The sequence below is a fragment of the Poecilia reticulata genome, linkage group LG13, assembly GCF_000633615.1.
Source record: "Poecilia reticulata strain Guanapo linkage group LG13, Guppy_female_1.0+MT, whole genome shotgun sequence".
Taxonomy (NCBI): Eukaryota; Metazoa; Chordata; class Actinopteri; order Cyprinodontiformes; family Poeciliidae; genus Poecilia; species Poecilia reticulata.
In genome coordinates, this window is record NC_024343.1 from 20,737 (window position 1) to 40,959 (window position 20,223).

The window sequence follows — 20,223 nt, forward strand, 5'->3', positions numbered from 1 at the left end:
CCCTGGGGGGCGGTAACGCCCACATTGAGAACCGCTAGTCTAGAGGGTTGATAAAACAACAACAGATCTTTATGTATTTTGGTGCTAAGCTATTCAGAGATTTATAAATGGACACATTTTAAAGTTCTCTGAGCTCCAGGGAGCAAGTGTAAATATTTTAGAACTTGGGTGATGTGCTCCATCTTCCTGGTTTTAGTCATAACGAGAGCAACAGCGTCCTGGATCAGATGGAGCTGCCTTATTGAGAATTTATTTAGGCAGACCTGTGAAGACATCGCTACAGTAATCAGTGTGATTAAATATAAACGTGTGGACGGGTTTTTCTCAATCTTGCTGGAACTTCAGTCCTGGGAAAGCTCTTTAGGTGATAGAAGGCTGACTTTATACTTATTGTATGCGTCTTTGAAGGTTCAGATCTGAGTCCATCACTACACCCAGATTTCAGGCCTGTTCACTAGTTTCCAGCTATAACAACTGAAGCTGCATGCTGACTCTCCATGGAAGGGAAATACAAGTAGTGATCCTATCTGACTGCGATTGCAGTTAAATATTATCTCCTTCATTTGGCTCAGACAGAGGAAATAAACAGTGGCAGCTGGACCTAATTACCGTGACTAAACATGCAGGAGATTCACTTGAAGAGGGCAGTTATTGATTCAACATTGTCTGGTGACATCTACAGATGCATTGTATTGGCAGTGGACTCATAAAAGGTAAAATCTATGTTTTGCACCATATATTGCAAATTAATGCTGCAATGGTGTACACAATATTTATATAATGAAGAACTACTTAGACTGCAGTCAGTGTTGGCTAATGATTTAAGTATTAGTATGTGTCCAGGCTTTTTGTTCCTGTTGTAATGATATTGTGGTGATGCTTAGGAGATGTTCTCTTAGAAATAAAAAACACTGCCAAATAAGCGTTTTCTTATGACATTACACATTTGTGCTCATGACACATATTAATGCATCGTAATCTATTTGTTCACTTCTTGCTGACGCTTTCTGTGGTAGCCTTGTCTTTAACTGTTGTCCTAATTCCTTGGGTTTAGGTTATGACTTTCCTTAATCTCAGATTGTAATTGATTCATAAACCTATACCTAAAGTGTCCCCAATGCAGTGACTCTTTTCATTGGATGAGATAAAAAGTCATCTTATTCACATGAGCTTGGTTGAGCTTCCACATTCTCTAAMGATGATGATCCTGGCTGCATTTTGTACCTGGTACCTGGTGTTACCTGTACTTGGTAAGGTCAGTCATGTGCAATATCTTCCTGTTTTCTCTACCTGTTTGTTCGTAGAGAAATCAATCCACTTTTTGTTCAAAGACATAACAGGCTTTAAGATGATATAGTAGCACAAGCCCCATTGTCAAAAGGGGAAAGTCTGTACCTAGTTTAAGGCTATTAGATGCCATTGCCTTCCTATGCAGTTCTGCTCAATTCTCATTTCCCTTCACTGCTCCATCTGGGATTTAACCCATTGACTTGGATTGCTCTGGTAGAATTTCAATCAGGCCAATCAGCAAACAGAAGACGTTGTGAATGATGAGGAAGATTTTTTTGCACTGTTTTATAACTGTAGTCTGCCTGCATTTGGGCAAAGGCAGTGGAGGAAGTGAACATTCAGCCAGTGTTTGATGTTGTTCCAAATATTGAAACGACATCAAACATTCAGCTCGGCACTTCTTCCTTCGCAATGGGGGATGATTGTTATCAGTGCACACAATTTTCATTAAGACTCATACCGTGGTCTAGCATAACGTTTGGCATCACACCCAAACGTTAGCGATTGGTTCAAGTTTTAAACTTCAACAGTGTCCATGCCTCCAGGAAGCAATCCTTTCTGAAGAGCAGAGACTCCAGACCCTTTTATGAAGTTTTTTACCAGGCTAATAAGCTCCTGCTCTCAGTTGCAGTGCACATTGTTATCTAGTCTCTAGAATTACAAGCAGGTAGAGATGTGCCAATCAGGTTTTTTCCTGCCAATACCGATTCCGATCACCCATGARGGCCGATCACCGATACCGATCACATAATTATTATTATTATTATTTTTTAATCATAAACACTACCAGTTACATTATGTGGAAAAAGGAACCATGAATTCACCTTAATTTAGACAAAAAGAGATTATCTGTCTCATGTTAGGACAGCAAAAGTTTTAATACGTATGTAAAATGTATTTTTTTAAGTTAGATGCTGCAGCTTTAAGCTGAGGTTCGGTGTGAAAGTCACTACCAGGTGGAGCAGAAGCAGCGCTCAGTCTGTCAAATATTACTACCTGTTGCGCATAGCAGCGGTTCAACAGCTAGAACAGAACCACATCGTAGCTCAAAGACTTAAATAATTTTGCTGGTTATTTGTTTAGCTTTCTGACCGTCATGCTTATCCGGGTGAGTGTTTGTAGCTGTGCACTGCTTTACCTGCTATCTGATCGCTCTGTATGTCTTTTTTAATGCAGGGAGCTTCGATGTAGCCAAACTCAGTCAAGTATGGCATTGTTTTTATGCCATATTGTGCATTGTGACGTGCTTCAATTTTTCGCAGCAACACACAAACTTCCCCATTCACTCAGTGCGTTATAGTTCCACATCGCTTAGGATTTGTTGCTGCGCATTTGCGCAGTGTGAAGGAAAGAGGAAAGAGGCAGGCTGCGAAATGAGAAGCAGGTGATCGGTTTGTGTGATCGGCAACAAGAGACCGTGATCGGCGATCACCGATCATACACTTTTTCACGGAAATCGGCCAATTATGATCGGTGGCCGATCGATCGGCACACCTCTACAAGCAGGTATAAAAACATTGAGTCTCAGTTTCAAAGGTTTTGTTGCTTCATGTGGGACTTTAATGGACATTGATAGATTAACCTCCTAAACACTTTTGAGGAAGGGTCTTCTTTTTTAATTCACACGCAATACGATGTATATATTCACCTAAAACTATATGTTTCCTTGAGAGATCAAGCAAAAGTATGTTTCTCAATATCTCTTTTTATTCCGGCATTTACTTGTGGACTTTTCAAGTCTTTTGTGTTACTCCAGGAAGTAAAAATCATAATTTTGATGTACTTGCATGCCCTTAATCAGGTTTTACCAGGGGGGGAAGCTTGCCTCAACTTGTAACATTCAATAGACATTGTTTTTGTGGATGACTTTGTGACTGTTGCATTGGTGGGGATCTAACCAGGCACTTGCGTGTCCGGTAGAAGATTGATCTAAACTTAATTTGAAGCTTTTCACAAAAAGCAGCATTAATTTTTTAACCTGGCATTGGTTCTGATGGCTTTGGCTCTTTATATTAGCAGGATTATTACACTTTTCATTGATTAAATTAATTGTAGCTTTGACCCATAGCTCATTAAATATACCAACATAAGTTTTCTGTTGAATGCAAGCGTTGATTCCTGGACTTAAGTAGCCTGTGTTATCTGCATTTCACACTGCTGGATTTTTGTTTTTCTTTTTAATTTAGCCCCCGTCACCGCAACCTAAATGTGACGCTGACCCCATTTGTGTCAATCCACAACACTTGTTGCACTTTGACTTTGAAATGTTCTTTACACCACATCCTTGTGAAGCTTGCACATTGTTCAAAAACCTTAACTTGTGATACAGATTTTGTTTGCACTTCAGCAGCTGTATCTCAATTAAAATATGACTGAAAAAGTTTCTTTTGTTTTATACAATATAACACATAATGATTCATTCGTCTTTACAGTTTGATTACAACTAATAAAAAATCAAAATGTGTTTATTTTTTTTGTTGACATTAAATTATTTTCATAAAGAAATGTGGGCCTACTGAAAAGTATGTTCATATCAGAGGTCGCTTTAATGGAATATTTTCCGCATTTGACTGGTTATTTTTTTTAAACGACAGGAAAATTTAAAGCCCGTCTGTCATTTGACAGATTATAATTAACACCCTTAACTGGCGSACATGCACACACATTACAGACTTTACTCTAAGAGTTAATCGCAGAGGCAACTAAACCCAATTAATAAAAATCCTTTCTGAATATCATCTCATGGACATTGAACTAAATGGATCTTTCTGACCGGGAGCTGAGAGCTTGTTGAAGAGTTATGGACCGGAGGCCTTGGAGTGCATCTGGTTCAGAAGCGCATTACAAACCTTTGATAGAAATGGCACGTTTAATTTCAGTCTCCATTACATACAGAACAGAAAACTAAAGAGAATGCAATGTTGTATTAATCCATTTATAGTCTAAACAGAGGAGTGGGCAGTTTATCTTGAGGAAATAAATACAAGTGCAGAAATTAATTAGACTGTAACATGCGCAGTCCGCTGCACAACCAATGCGGACACGTCTCCGCCGCTGCAAAGAATTAAACTTAACTCATCCTGCGGTTTTAACAAATGGAGCTGAAGACGTTACCCTCCCGTGCCCAGAAAGAGAGTGGAGCTCAGAAGCGCGGCAGACGTAACATCTGTCCATTTCGGGAAAGTGAAACCACGTAAAAAAAAAAAAATCCTCATAAAAGGGCACATCTGGACCGCACCGGGTAAAAAAAAAAAAAAAAAAAAGTTCAACTAATCGGTTTGGATGAGACAGATCTGACTGACCGATGAACTAGCGCAAATTTCTCCGCAGATGCGAACCAGGAGGAATTTTTTGAGGCTGAGTTCAGACCTCAGCAGGTGAAGTGATGTAATTTAAGTGGAGTCGTTTAATTTATTATAAGTTATTGGGGCCATAGTCAGTGGTTTTTGTCACTACGGAGAAAAAGTTAGATCCGTTCATCTGCTTTATGTGTGATGGGATCTGGATTCACGGTTCAACTAGCTGAATATTAACTAAACCGCATAAAATGCGGTTAAATAGTCGATGTTAATGTGATTATAATTTGACGGATAAAAATAGTACATGACCGATTTATTTTATTATTTTTTTAATCCTGTTGGTCAAAATGACGGAGAACAATAAAGTTTAGCGCGACCTCTGGTTGATATATGCAGTTCATACCTGATGAAGCTTTCTTACAGGAATTACTACATAAAATTTGCATAGTGACTATTCATAGTGACTATTCATGATTTTTCTTCCATTTAACTTTCTATTAATATAGCAATAACCTATTGTGACTTAACCTCTTGATAGTGTTATGTCAGCAGCCATGACGAAACATAACATGCATAAAACAAATTAAAAACGACAATTTTTYATGTAATTAGATTTTCTGACCAAATAAATTTAGTTTTGTAGCCATAATTAACAAAATAACGTAAATCAGAACTTTAAATCTGTCAATGTATTTTGCAATGAAGACTTTTTGTGTTTTTATTTCCTGTCCTGATAAAATAATTTAATAACATACAAATATATTGAAGTGAACTTTAATATTGAAAACGGCAGTGTTATTTAAGTCTGTCGCAATAAGCAATTAAGAAATTAACCGCATGATAAATTAAGTCGAGTTTGATAACTTCCATTCCGATTATTAATATTTTTTAAGGTCAATATTGTTTACAGAGACTTCATAATCCATTTTATTTGCAATTTTGGTTGTGTTTAGTTTTTATTTCTGTTCTATTTATTGTTTTTGGTTGTGTTTTATTCTGRAATTTTAAAATATCTTCCAGTTTAAATGTTCTTTATAAAATTTAAGTTTTTTGATCTTGGAAAGACCAAAATACTTAAATTTGAAAGAGCGAATGTACAATATTATGCCATTTTCAAATTATTACTTGAAAATTGTTCCAAAACAACAACGTTATAACTCATCAGGCTAATTACTGGGACAATTTATTGTCCAGCAAAATTAGTTATAGTGATAGGCTACGACTAAAATGAATCTTGTTTTGTTCTATTTCCCTCAGAGAATCGACACAACCACCTGAAAGATTTCATGCTGGTGGTGTCGATAGTGATCGGAATGGGTGGCTGCTGGTTTGCCTACATCCAGAATCGTTACTCAAAGGACCACATGAAGAAAATGATGAAGGACTTGGAGGGTCTCCAGCGGGCTGAGCAGAGTTTGCATGACCTACAGCAGAAGTAAGGGCTCTTCCCACCACCCTCACTGCAAACTGTTCAATGATGCAAGGACTTTGCCCTCTATGGCTGGAGGTTTATATTGTTTTAGAATAGAGGGCAGTATTAATTACCGTATTTTCCGCACTATAAGACACACCTAAAAACCTTCAATTTCCTCAAAAGCCGCCAGTGCGCCTTATAATCCGGTGCGCCTTATATATGGACCAATATTGAGCCACAACAGGTCTAACAACTACGGTAAGCAGCCGCCGACTTCATTTTCGCCCGTAGAAGAAGAAGCCCGCGGTGCATGCTGAGAGTTGTCAGAACGCTGGTTTGTTCATAAAGTTTGACTGACCTATCTACCTACTGACCTGATAATCAGGTCATCTGCAGGTCATTTAGGACCACGTTCTCCACGAACATGCTGTGCGCGAACGGAGAAGGGTGACCATCGTCCGGCCACGCCCCGGCCCAGTCGCGGAAGGYTCTCCTCGCCGACCGGAGTCGGACTGTTTTGTTGACATTCTTTATGTCAACAAAGTGGCTTTAGATATTCATCCGGGGTGCTTCGACTTTGGTAACCCAAGTGCTTACCAAAGCCTGGGGGGTCGGGTGAAGAGAGACAGAGACTGCGGCGGAAGCGTGTCGGTTGGTCTGTGTTACCCAGAAAGCAGTTGGGCACAATATCGCAACACCAACACCGTGAGTGAAACAATGACTGGGGAAGCCTACTATATAAAGTACTCGGGGACCACTTCTTTATTATTACACATCCACATTTGTAAAGTACGGAACAAATTGCGTCCGGTATAGGTTCAATACGGGACGGGTGGCAACCCTAACTGTACCGTCTATTCTATGCGCCTTATAATACGGTGCGCCTTATATGTGAAAAAAGGGTAACACTTTATTTGAAGGGGGGTGAATAAGACTGTCATGACACTTTCATAAACATGACATAACGCCTGTCATGAACATGAATAAGCCTTCATGAATATTTATGACTGTTGTCACAAAGCATCATTCTGTAAATTATGACATTTTTAATACAAAGTTGACATTATTCAAAATGTCTTTGTTATGACAACTTGACATTAACCAAGAAATCATTAATGTTTAAACTTTACCTTTAATAACATAAAGTTACCTAATCTTTAAAGTGCAATCAGTAATACTTTTATAACAAATTTATATCAGTAATGATTTCTTGGTTAATGTCAAGTTGTCATAACACAGACATTCTGAATAATGTCAACTTTGTATTAAAAGTGTCATAATTTACCGAATGACGCTTTATGACAACAGTCATAAATATTCATGAAGGCTTATTCATGTTCATGACAGGTGTTTATGACAGTGTCATGTCAGTCTTATTTACCCCCCTTCAAATAAAGTGTTACAGAAAAAAGTTTTAAAATAGGCCATTCATTGAAGGTGCACCTTATAAGCCGGTGCGCCTTATAGTGCTGAAAATACGGTATATATCTGTTGTCATGGTCGACTGTTAAGCACATAAGATATTAGGAAATAATGAAACATAACCTGCTCTTTAAATTGGGTAAATAAAATGAACAACCGCACCATGTGGATTATAAATGCATGGAAAAACTAGGTCAAAGTGCAGTCCACATTACTGGAAATAACTACCCACATACTGGTTCTATTGAGCTTTGAGGTGAAATGGTAACTCTTGAGGTTGTGATTAAAAATAATTATAACCTGATGGTCAGAATCCTTCTGGTTTCTGGTAAGAAAAAGCAGGTAAAGAAAACATCTACTTTCTTCTTGGAGTAACATCTGCTGCTGTTAATCAATCTGAGGGACAAAATCTTTAAAGCTGCAGTATATAACTTGTATAAAAAATAAAATTGTTACATATTAGTTAACTACCACCAGGCCATGAGAGTATGAGACAGATAATGTGTCTTCCCTGAGCTACTGCTGCCTTCTTAAGAAAGGAACCGCTTCTGGTCAGAAACAGTCAATCAAAGCCAGGACGAGTGCTTTAGTGCTGTCAATCAACCTTGTGAACACGCTGCTAAATGTGCTAATGGCAGAAAAACAGCTCGGGCACAGGCTGATTGACAGCACTAAGACCCGCCTCATGGCTCTGATTGGTTGTTAAGTTAGCACTGGGAGAAAGCAGAGGAGCTCGATTTGTTTATTTATTTCTTTTTTTTTTCACAGTTTATCTGTTTCACACTATACTGTCACAACATATAAAGGTTACATACTGTACCTTTAAAGCAGGACCAGAGTTATTGTCTACCAGAAAATCAGAAATCTAAACAGATATTTGCTTCTTTGTCACAAGGTCTCTTAAATACAAGGCTGCAGATATTTATAGCACACTCAGATAATAGGATATTTTTTAAACACAGTGTGAAAATCTATACAAGGACGCTGGCCTTGTCCAAATTTTTCTTTTGAGGTAAACATAGTTGCCTTGTTTCCATCTCAAATTCAGCTTTTCTTGGGTCTCTTGCTCTAAACCTTTGTACATGTGATCTGAAGAAGGCATGAGGTTGGCACATGACTCTGATTCTTTTATGTTGTGTTTTAGTTCATTCCAGGATAAAGTTACTAATTTGAGCAAAATAGCACTTGGCTAATTAGCAAGAGCCACTTGCGGTTTCATGACCTACCCAAGATGTTATAAAACATATCCATCTTTTTGGACCTGGTAATGCTCTGAATTGCCTGGAGGAATTCTGAGAATGTGCTTCAAAGCTTGCGGTTGATCTTCCTATACCTTAAAAGGATACGTGGTCATTTCCTACACACGTCAGGCCTTTTTTGTTGTTTTCCTAGATTTTCCATCTCTAAATTTAGATGCCTAATATTTGACATGGCTGTCGGTGCAATAGTAGTCGAAGGTTTATGAAAAAGAATGAAGTCTTAGATTAATATTTTGCTATGTTTCTCTTAATACAAATGCTTTGAAACTTTAAAAGAAGAGACAAAAAGGTTTGGCCAAATATTTGGTCTGTCTGCTTTCAGAAAGAGTGGCGGAAAAAGATACTTTAGAGAAAGTCAGATGACGTTTGATCTGCGGTTTGCTGTAAAGCAAGTAAAAGACAGCAAACACGTGACAGAGGATGGTCCGGTCAGACGAGACATAAATCAAACATTTGGGCCTATAAAAGTAGTGCTACATGTTGCAGAACACACTTTACATAAAGCATGGTGGGGGCAGCATCATGTGGTCATCAGAATGTTTTTTTATTTGTTTTTTTTAGCATTGAAATGAAAGGTTGTAGTTGAGTACAATTAGGAATCTGTGTCAAGATTTGAGTATTGTTCAGATGCATTTTCATCTAATCTGTGCTGGATTCATTATTCGGCACATAGATGTGCAAATCTGATAGAAACACACCTACAATACTTGCAGCTGTAACTGCAGCAGAACATGCTGCTTTAAAATGAGAAAGAAGACACTGAGGACACACAATCCACTGTTTTCCTACATTTTTGGCTTCTATTTATTTATGTGTAATTTATTTTATCTATTTTATCCATTATAATTGCTTGTTCTTTTAGACTACTGCAGCCCTTTGAGATTATAAAATACAAAGGATATTAAAAATGAAATCTATTATTGCTTCTTAGAGGAGCTGATGACAAATGTTTTTTTTTTTATTTTAAGAAATGCAGCACCAATCTACTATCTTCCATGCATACTTTGTATTGGTCTATTACACCAAACATTTGCAAACTTAAGGCACACGACTTGATATTTTGTTGAAACAAAATATCAAGTCACATTTTTGCATAAATTGTTGCATAAATGTGCAACAATTTATGCGTTTATTGTGGCGTTTAAGTGGTTAAATGTTAAAAAAATCATTAAAAGGCATTAGATTTGATTAGCTGATTTCAGTAGAAACCTTCATTTAACTCTGCTTATGGTAATCAAAAGGAAAATGAACAAATGTTGGTAAATTAGCCTGCCATCAATCCGCCAATAGAGCCACATGCTTCTGCTAGGAGGGCAGGTCAGCTGTGCTCCTCTAATAGAACAGTTTGAGCACTGCTAATGCTGTTTTCTCCTTTTAGTTTAACACTTCTTCCTCAGGCAGATTGTAAATCATGCTGTCATGCTAACTAGCCAAATGATCAATTTTAGCTACTGATCAAAAAAAGGGAAATGCCTTCCACCTAGGGGTGTAGCAATACAATAATTTCACGATATGATACAATATATGATACTCTGGTCACGATATGATCGATATGTATCACGATATTTGGCAAGCGACATGATTCAGTGCATTTTTACGATTTTTTGGAAGATTTTAGAAGAACAGTGATTTTAGTGATATTTTTTGTTCCATAGACTTGAATTTAGTTAGCTGAAAACTGATTAAAAGCAGCAGCGACACAATACCTGACTCTGATTGGACAGAGTCTAACAGTCTACAGCTGGACAAAATGAATCAAAGATGCAGTGAGAGAATTAGTTTCTGTCATTTAATTCAAGTGGATTTGACATAAAACTCAAAAGTTTAAAAGATGATCCAGGAGCAGAGTGGGGAGATTATCAGCCTATGTAGACTCTCAGTCTGCAAATTATTGCACTTATGTTGCAGTCTCTGATACTCTTCATCAGTTGCTAATAAGAATGATCGTTCAGCCATCGTTAACATGGAAATCCTCACTGCGCTGCGGATTCCGGCTGCGGTTTTCCCCTCTTCGTCTTCCTGCTCAAAACACAGCGCCACTGCATGCTGCACACCCTCTTCGGATGCTATCAACCCCTGTGCTGCGTGTTCATTCTTCAGGTAATCCTTTATATACAGAACAGAAACCGCTAAGCTAAAAACAAATTACGAAGTGGATGCCACCAGTCGAACTTTGCATTCATTTCGCCATCTCACTGCTTTTGCAGCTGCTCCGTTCGCGTCGCTACTCCATTCCGCTTCTCTTTCACGGTTGCTTGCGCAACTTTACTTCGTCTCTCAGCAACAAAATACAGCCCATCGTTATTTATTGAAGATTTTAGATTTCCAAAAACACAGGAATCCAATGTTGCGTTTCGTTTTTTACGTTTGGAAGCTCATTCCCTTTCACATAAAGGGAAAAGCCGGGGAATGGCGGCGCTTTTGACATTTCTCTGACATTAGGAAAAATATGGTTTACTAATTTTAGCATAACTCCGGTTATACTTGACCTATTAACAMTATTTAAAAACTGGTGTGTAGTTTATAATTTGCACTTTAAGCTCAAGTTGAAAGTGAGACTGAGGGAGGCGGAGTCTTGCTGCTACACTGTAACAAACTAGACGTTAAAAAGACGCTATAAGGCTATGGACCCCTATGGCTTAACGGATCGCGGATGAAAAATCGATACATTGTGAGGGCGGAAAATATCGATATATATTGCAGAATCAATATAATTATACACCCCTACTTCCACCCAGGCAGTGTACTCTTGGCTGATTTTCCTACTTTTAAAAAAAAATCATTTTTTAATCATTTTGCTTCCCAGCAGCAAAAGTATTTGCATTTGGTTGATATCAGTTGAGGTTTGACTGTGGCGAAGTTGTGACGGTATTTGAATCTTACAGTGTGTGTGTGTGTGTGTGTGTGTGGACATGCAGATGTTGACAAACTTCTAATTGCTGAAAGCTTGAAATGTGTCTTCATTATGTTGCAGTTTTGGACAAAACAATTCAAGTAACTTTATGTGTTGCAACCTTTACAGTTTTGCTGAAAGAATTAATTGGCTTAATCGTAATTAATCAATTATTGAAATGATCGTCAACTGCTTTGGTAATCAATTAATGGACATATAGACTCAAAAAAAAGGCAAACTAGTGAAACCAACACACTCAGAGGGGTATTTAAGCAAAAACAGTACAGATAATAGAAATACATTTTGCATTTAAGATAAAAACAACTCTGTCTGTAAATATGTTTTAGCCAAAACTCCTCAAATTTGGCACAGTTTCCTCAAATTTGCTGTAATACAGGGAGCAACAGGATATCTTCTCCGTCTACAAAAGCTCTTTGAAKAATTTTGAATTATAATGAGTTATAACATTTAATTTCCTTCTGAGATCAACAAAGTAYTTTTGAATTTGAATTGTTTTAGCTTCACCCGTTTCAGATTCACTAAAGGAAAACTTTTGTTTTTGCATTTTGGCAATAAAATTATTTTCTGAATTAAAAAAATAAATTGGGCCATTTATTTGCATCTTTCAACTTGTTTCTTGTACTAAAAAGGTTTAAGTGATTAAGTATAAAAGCTGTAGAATTTGGCATTTGTTCTATCCGATTAATCGTGAGAATAACTGATTAATCCATTACTAAAATAATCATTGGTCGCAGCCCTACTTTACAGCAGAGTATTTTGGCCATGAGCAAATAATAATTCACTCTTCATAACTTGTAGACTTCTGAGAAGCATCTCTTGCTGAGTGTTTTTCTGTCCGCGAAGAATGGAGGTATGTCCTCTGTGTGTAGTTGATCCCGGCTGCCAGCTGCTCTCTTTCCATACTTTGTAGCAGATCCTCTGGCAGTATCAAGTAGCCAGRCTCAGACATGACTTCCCTGTGAGGAAACTGGCAGCATCGGCAAGAGCAGGATTTCCTGTGTGTCTTAAAGCTCCTCTTCTCTGGTGGGAGATGGCAATAATCGTAGTGCTAATTCACCCACATTTGGATATGAATCAGAATTTGGTTGTGGTGTTGCAGACKTGTATCCTGAATGGAGACGAGGACTGCGTTAGCTGTGAGGGATGTTCATAAGCCAGTTGGCAGGCACACTTATGTAAGATGTAAATATTTTCATATATGCTACCATTTCCTGGTAAGATGAAAAAAACAAAATCCAGCTTTGCCTCGTTAGCTCGGCTCTAACTACCGGTAGGTACAGTTAGGACCGGTGCACAGTAGCAGGAGATTTTCTCTGTATGTTGAAGGTTATTTGAATAATTGCTGAAGTGTGGTTAAGATTAGGGTTGAGTTTATTAGCTGGTCTGCCAACCAGCCACATTTTCCATAGCTGGTGGTCTGGATCAGCTTTCATTTGTCTGCCCTTCTCTGCTTACTCTGTTGTTMTGTTTTAATGTGACCGGGCAAGACYKCTGCTCCCTAGTGACCAAAAGAAAAAATTACACCACTATTACAAAGAAGATTGAAATAATACATTTTTTAAGACATTACCTTCCGTAATTATTACATCTATCAAATCTTTAATTTTGCAGACCAATTGTGATCAGTATTTTGTCAAATTTTTAAAATGATGGCATAAGTCACTTTTTTTTTTTACCAAAAGCGGTTTTTATTTATCTATTTTTAGTTTTTTGCCTACATCATCTGATAATAAAAAGGAGATGCTTTTTACATTTTTTTTTTACAAAATCACTTTTGGCATAAAAATGGTGATGATTTGCAACTTACTTAAATATTTTTGAAAGCAAAACTTTATGCACAAGTTTTGTTTGTGTTTTTTTTTAAGTACTTGCTTAGAGAATATAATAGACATAAAACCTAACTCATGAATCAAAGAGCATAGGCGTATTTGGAATCACACTGTGCTATTCTGAGGCTACTTACTGACAGCTGCTGCCATTTCTGGCTCTCCTCTTTCTGATGTCACTTTATTGTGAGCAGCTTAGCAGCTGAGTGCGCTGCTCTACTTTTCCACGTAAGCCATTGTTTCCGGTGATGCAGGGCTGATTCACTGCTCACATTCCACACCAAGGTGGCACTCACATGCCACCTGGATGTATACAATTACACCAGCCCTCAAGGTTTTTTTTTTTTTTTTTTTTTTTTGAAAACTTCCATCATTAACTTGGTTTTTAAGAAGAGTTCAATGGAAGTTAACTTTTTTCCCGTTTGCCCCGATCCTGCGTTAAGGCTGCAGATTGCCCAGGAGGAGCATCGGACAGTTGAAGTGGAGAAGGTGAACCTGGAGCAGAAGCTGAGAGACGAGATAAACGCTGCAAAGCAAGAAGCTCAGCGACTGAGAGAGCTGCGAGAAGGCTCAGAGAACGAACTGAGTCGGCAGAAGTATGCAGAAGAAGAGCTGGAACAGGTACCGTCACTCTCATCCATGACGCTCAGGTTAGGTTTAGTTTTTCCATATTACAGGTCCAATGCAAGGGACTAACAAAACAAGTGTTTTTTAATCACTTGTATTCAGGACAGGTGTTAGTTTCTGGTTCCTGTAGTGTAAACATGTTTTATATTCCCTTTTCATTCTTCAGCTTATTTTTTTAAATGCATAGCAATGATTAAGTAATTTCACATTTCTACTCCACAACAGTAAAGGTGATACATAAAGAGGAAAAATAAACAGTTCAAGAAGAGGCAAAAGCTCCCTTATAAAAAACCTAAATATTATAGGAAAATATCCAAAACTACAATCCTTCATCAGTTGATCATAAATCTATGAAATATAACCATTAAAAATAAAAATAAAAACATATTTAAAAATGAGTGGGAAATTGAATAAAATCTGTAACAATAACTAATAATAATTACAACTCTTTAAGTACAATTTTAAATAATTTACAGAAGGCCAGGCTTTCACTGAGTCGTTCCAATGTTTGAAAAAACTGCTGGTCAGATGAATGAAACTGCAAATTTGATTTAAAATAATGAATGAAATGCATTGGTATTTTGTTTTGGAAATGAAACCGCAAATTAGAAAAATGGTAATATTCTAAATGAAAAGAATCTGTAGTTCCTTAAACAGAGGAGCAGAAGGACAATTAGAATCTGAAGTAAAAGAGGTAAACCCAGCAGTTCTGGCCTGTTGTACATTTAAAATGTAGTTAAAATGCATCAATGCAGTTCAAAGTGCTTTATACTATAAAAACAATACAGTTACCAATTATGAAACAAGCAACAAATATTATCATCAAGTAAATATATGTCAAATATAATAATTAGTGCTCCAGTTATAACATCACCTACACAAATTGATATAATTGGTTTGATAGACGTGTTTTGGCTGTTATGTAGTTTTCTGAACATTTGTTCCAGATTAGTGGAGTATTACAACTAAATGCTGCTTCTCCATGTTTGGTTCTCAATCTGAAAGTGTGTGATGACATTTTGATCAGTGCAGTTCTGCAGAGCGTTGCACAAGACAGTGTGGTTTATTGTCCTTCAGCGTGATGAAACAGGACCTCATTCAGCACTTCTGTTAGTTTAATTCTGATCTTTGGCCAAGTGTGCAGTTCAGGCTCCAAGATGTTACACAACATTAAAAGAGACTTTGTGAGAGAACCCAGGATTCAGATTTTTGTGTCTTTTACTAATCCTCTGTTGTAATATTGGCTTTTTGGAAACTGACAGATGCTTTCTTTTCCATGCACTATTTCTCTGTTTGTCAAATTGTTTGTGCAAGGTCATCAAACCCATGAATAAATGCAGACCTGGCTACTGACATATTCCCCAAAAACCAGACTGGGAGAGGCTAACGTTTGGTTTAATGAGACACATACCAAACTTGTCACTCAACTATTCTTAGCACGTTCATTTTAATGTAATAAAATCTTATATTTATTAAAAACATCTGTTTAATTTTGCAGAAATTAGAAAATTGTACAACAGTAAACATTAGTTGTTTCCAGATTGTTGTTGTTATTGTATCGTTCTATATTTTTGTCTTAACCTTGTTGTAGGTGCGCATGGCTCTAAAGAAAGCTGAGAAGGAACTGGAGTCTCGAAGCGGCTGGTCTCCTCCAGAACCTCTTCAGAAGTGGTTGCAGCTCACCCACGAGGTCGAGGTGCAGTACTACAACATCAAGAAGCAAAATGCCGAACGGCAGCTCCTGGTGGCCAAAGAAGGGGTGAGCACAACAACAGCATCAGTAGAATTTATTGCATTTGTTTTTTAAATGATGATACACCAGGTGAATTCTACAGATTAGTGCCTCTAAAAAAATAAAAGAATTCAAGCTTTATTCTCAGATTTTTTACCTTTTTTTTCAGAATTCTGACTTCTGATTATTTGTTAATTGTGTTAGCAAAATAATCACAAACATTTCTTTATTATAGGATTTCTAAACCGCACATTATACACACTGAAGGCCAACCAAAATTTATTTGGTAGATTTGAGTTTTAAGACCAGATTTGCCGGAATTGTTTTAACTGTTCAACAAATCTTATTCGGAGGAAAAAACCCAAAATTATTTTTATTTTTTTCCATTGGCTCTAATCCTCTTCCATACAACTGAGACCCATTATCCTAATGGGACCAGAACGAGCAAAAATTATTTGCTGGTTCTGTGTCTTCAGTACAAATATAAGAGATAAATTTCATCTTAACATATATGAGTGAAAATAGAAACTAAGCACTAAGTTTTGCTTTTTGCTTCACAGGCTGAAAAGATCAAGAAAAAGAGAAACACTCTCTTTGGGACATTCCATGTGGCTCACAGCTCCTCACTGGATGATGTGGAYCATAAAATCTTGGCTGCAAAGTAAGTCAGAGTAAACAACAGTACAGAAAAATTATAGAAAATATCTTGGAGGTTGTTATGCATCATTATTTATGTGTTTTTTTGTAATATTTCCTCAGACAAGCGCTTGGTGAGGTGACCGCCGCTCTAAGGGAAAGGCTGCACCGCTGGGAGAAGATTGAGATCCTCACAGGTTTTACTATCGTCAACAACCCGGGCCTTCCCTCGCTGGTTTCCACCCTCAATCTCGACGCCAGCTTCATGGGCGGCAGAGCCACACCGCAGCACTTCGTCATGTCTGACGACATGGACGACTTGGACGAAGGCGTGATGTCTACTGGAATCCTGCAATGTAAGGGTTCATTCGAATCTGTTCCCCAAGGTTCGGGGATTAGCAAACGACTCCCTAAACAGCCAAAGACTGTGGTGGGAAAATGAAAAGAGAAAACAAAATCAACCCACATGACAATTGGAGAAATTGCCTTTTTGCCTCAATCTCCYACTGGTGATGGAGGTGGTATAGTAATTGTTTGTAAATAATTGTTTTCAAGACCGTTGGATTTGTTCATGTACTTTAACTGTCTTGTTTTTAAAACAGTTGCAGTTTACATGATTTTTGTACCTTTCAGAATTTTTGGGCTAATATCCTGTCTATAGTGGCATATTAGGGTCAATGTAGATAGAGGAAATAAAATTAAATTTCTGCCAAAAAAAAAAAAATCTGAATAATGTCCGGATTTTAGAATAATGTTAGAAATGTTCCACAAAAATAAAAGTTGTTTTAAAAGTTGTACTTTTAAAACAGCCAGAAATTTTTAGATTAATCTCAGGAATTTTCTTGAAATAATTTGAACATTTCTGAGTTTCAAAAGTCAAAAATTTAACTCTTTAAGCTGAAACTTGTCCTTTTTTCTAGAGAATTTTTGAGATCTAAAAATTCCTAGGTTTTTTGGTGGAAATATTCTCTATTTCTATCTACAGTGGCCCTAACACGCTGTTGTAGATTTCCGGGCACATGTTTTATTAACCTTTTTTCCGGGCGGTACTGATTTTCAGCAATTCCGATTTCTCTTTAGAAATTGTAATATAGGAAGAGTAGCCATAAAATGTTTTTTTTTTTTTTTGTTCACCGTTTTTTTTTTTTTTTTTTTTATTATTGCTATTACTGTTGACATTAGAAGCAGAGACAATGTCTCTAAGGGATGTTACCACAGCCTGGAAGCTCTCAGGTACATAGACAGGGATGTACACTGTCCAGAAAAAACATCTGATTGTTTTTTGTTTTTTTTTTTGTTTCCTGGCCACTCAGAGGTCAGGGCCACTTTCAAATCGTGCATCTCTATTTTTGTTTTTGTTTTGCAAAATATCTTAATGTTCTAAGTGTTTACTTAAACTCCAGGCTATTATTAACACTGAGGCCTTCTGTGACTTTTTTTTTTATTGAAAACTGAACTGTTCAGAAAAATATACTTCTTCATAAGAACATGTTTTTGTGTTGATATTTTAATGTATCATGCAGCAGTATTCAGTCTGCCTTTGTGGCAGATCCCAGTTTAGTCATCACTCACATCCTGCTTTCCATCATATTTCCATCTATTCCTCTAACTTGGATTTTCTGTGTGATATTAGATTCTTTTAGAACACTCCTCTTACATTTCAGCCTCCCAAACCACTTCACTGTTTTGTCATGTTATTGAAACTTTTCTAGTTACTAATTAGACAAAACATTAAGCATTACATCATGTGTTTTAACACATGCAAGTCTTTTTATCAATATTAATTGCACTCCCTTTCTGACTCCCCTCTTTTTTTTCTTTTTTTTTTTACACACCACTTTTGTTTCTGTTTTGCTCCCAACACTTTCCCATTGGCCTCACTTTAGATGGCACACTGCAGCTGAGGTGGTGAGTCAGTGACCTGCTGCTCAGTGCTTCAGATTGCCAGTCCATAAGGAAGTATTCTGGTTGGCAGTTATTCGTTCCCAAACTCAGTCTTCAAACTGCCTTTCCCTTTGACCCGTCTGTAATTCTTTTTACCTGTATGTTCTGGGCCACAGCTGAATGAACAGCCAATGCTGTTCATCAGAGAACTCTACTAATACTTCCTTAGTTACTGCTCACCACATAAAGTCCCATCTCCATATGTGGCTTTTACCCGATTCACTTCTGTAGTTTTGTCTCAATAACATTCAAAAAGTTTCAGTTTTACTTATTTAATATTTTTTCTTGTTTGGAAAGCACCATAAATACATTCTGTAATTTTCCTCTGGTGCATTAATAAGGCATTTATAAAGTTGATGCAAAGTTTGAATTGGTCTTCTTTAGGGATGAAGCAGTTTATGGGACTAATTGTGATTAATTCAAATAAAAAAAAGTTATTGATTAAAAAACTATTTAATTATTGACATAGTTGTAAACTAATTTAGTAAATTGTACTACTAAGTTGGTAATAAAATGTACTAATTACAAAATTTACTAATTTTGAGTAAATTTGTAATTAAGAAATTTTATTTTTTTAGTATAAAAACTCAAAAAGGTTATTTACTGAAAAATATAGCATTTTTATTTACACTCAGAGCAGTGGTTAAGCCAAAACTCAATAAACAATACATCCAGTTTGCATTTTAGATTAACAAAAAAAACCTTTGTCTCGACATAAGTTCTAACAAAAACTCAAGTTGTTTAGTTTTAGCTTCACCTGGTTCAAATTTTGTTTAAAAAAATGTCTCCTATTAGGCACCTTTTCTACCCAATTATTAATCGATTAATACAAAAAATAGATTTTTTTCTCTTTTTGCATTTTTTTTGTTCTTTAAATGCATCAAAACTACAAACTTACTATTTTCTGTAAATGCATCAAATACAATCATGCTTTTTTTTGCCAGTTTAATAAAAAATCTGATAAATGTAAAGGATTTATTCCCTCCCTCACTCTTTATTTCAATCCATTCGCCAGCATCCCTCCAGAAATATCTTCCAGCCCTAATAAACCTTTAAATTAAACAAAAGTCTAAACATAATAAATCTTTAGAATTTATTTATTAATCTTGTTTGGAATACAAACTTTTTGCTTCCATCAAAGAACCTGCAGAACCGTCTTCTCTCTATTTTCTGTTTTATTTGATGAATCTGCAGGTTGGACCTAAAACAAAAAAGAAGAAATATTTATATCGGCCAATAATGGCCTTATTGGTGCATCTCTGAGTAACATCCCAACAATCTCTTCCTCTGTTAATTTTTTCTCTTCTTCHCTTCTTCACCAAAATCTATCCTGTCAGTGTTTGCTACTAATGCTGTGGCTTTTCCCTGCAGCTCCCAGTATGATGTCCCTGCGCCAACGCCACATTGACCCCCTGCTGGCTTTGGGTTCCCAGAGGTTGGTAGAGAGTTCCCTGCTTGCGGAGCAGCAGGGAGAGGGCAACCCTTACCCGTCTAAGCCTAGGCCTGCCTTCAGACAGTCTCGAAGTCATTCGTTCGGGCAACTCGAATGTCTGCCTCTGCAAACTCTCTCCTCAGCTGTGTCTCACCCATCAGTCATCTGCTCTTTCAACCCGATCCCTCAGTCTGTGCAGTCCTTTTCCTCTTCCTCCTCCTGCTTGCCCAGCACCGTTGCTGGCGGTGTCGCCCTTCATTCTTCCCATGTACATCATGCTACTTTCCAGCCCATGGACCCAATTCCTGATTATATCTCCAAAGTTCGCTCCTCATGCAGCGACAGTCTCGGGTACCTGTCTCACTCTACACTACGCATGTGTGTGGTCCTTTTTATTCTTTTATTTTTCTAACCATCTTTGTTTTTTT

General features: G+C 37.2%; 1 protein-coding gene across 2 annotated transcripts in view; it reads left to right on the plus strand.

Moving 5' to 3' along the window:
* Positions 1 to 20,223, plus strand: part of LOC103474115 (stromal interaction molecule 1-like) — a 45,685-nt gene that overhangs the window by 20,497 nt on the left and 4,965 nt on the right. The window contains exons 7-12 of one of the 2 annotated variants that reach the window (XM_008424859.2): positions 5,847 to 6,024; positions 13,868 to 14,045; positions 15,643 to 15,810; positions 16,344 to 16,444; positions 16,543 to 16,775; positions 19,735 to 20,146. In XM_008424859.2, the coding sequence (XP_008423081.1) occupies positions 5,847 to 6,024; positions 13,868 to 14,045; positions 15,643 to 15,810; positions 16,344 to 16,444; positions 16,543 to 16,775; positions 19,735 to 20,146 (1,270 nt within the window). The remainder of the gene's footprint in view (positions 1 to 5,846; positions 6,025 to 13,867; positions 14,046 to 15,642; positions 15,811 to 16,343; positions 16,445 to 16,542; positions 16,776 to 19,734; positions 20,147 to 20,223) is intronic. The other variant, XM_008424860.2, reaches the window with a different exon arrangement.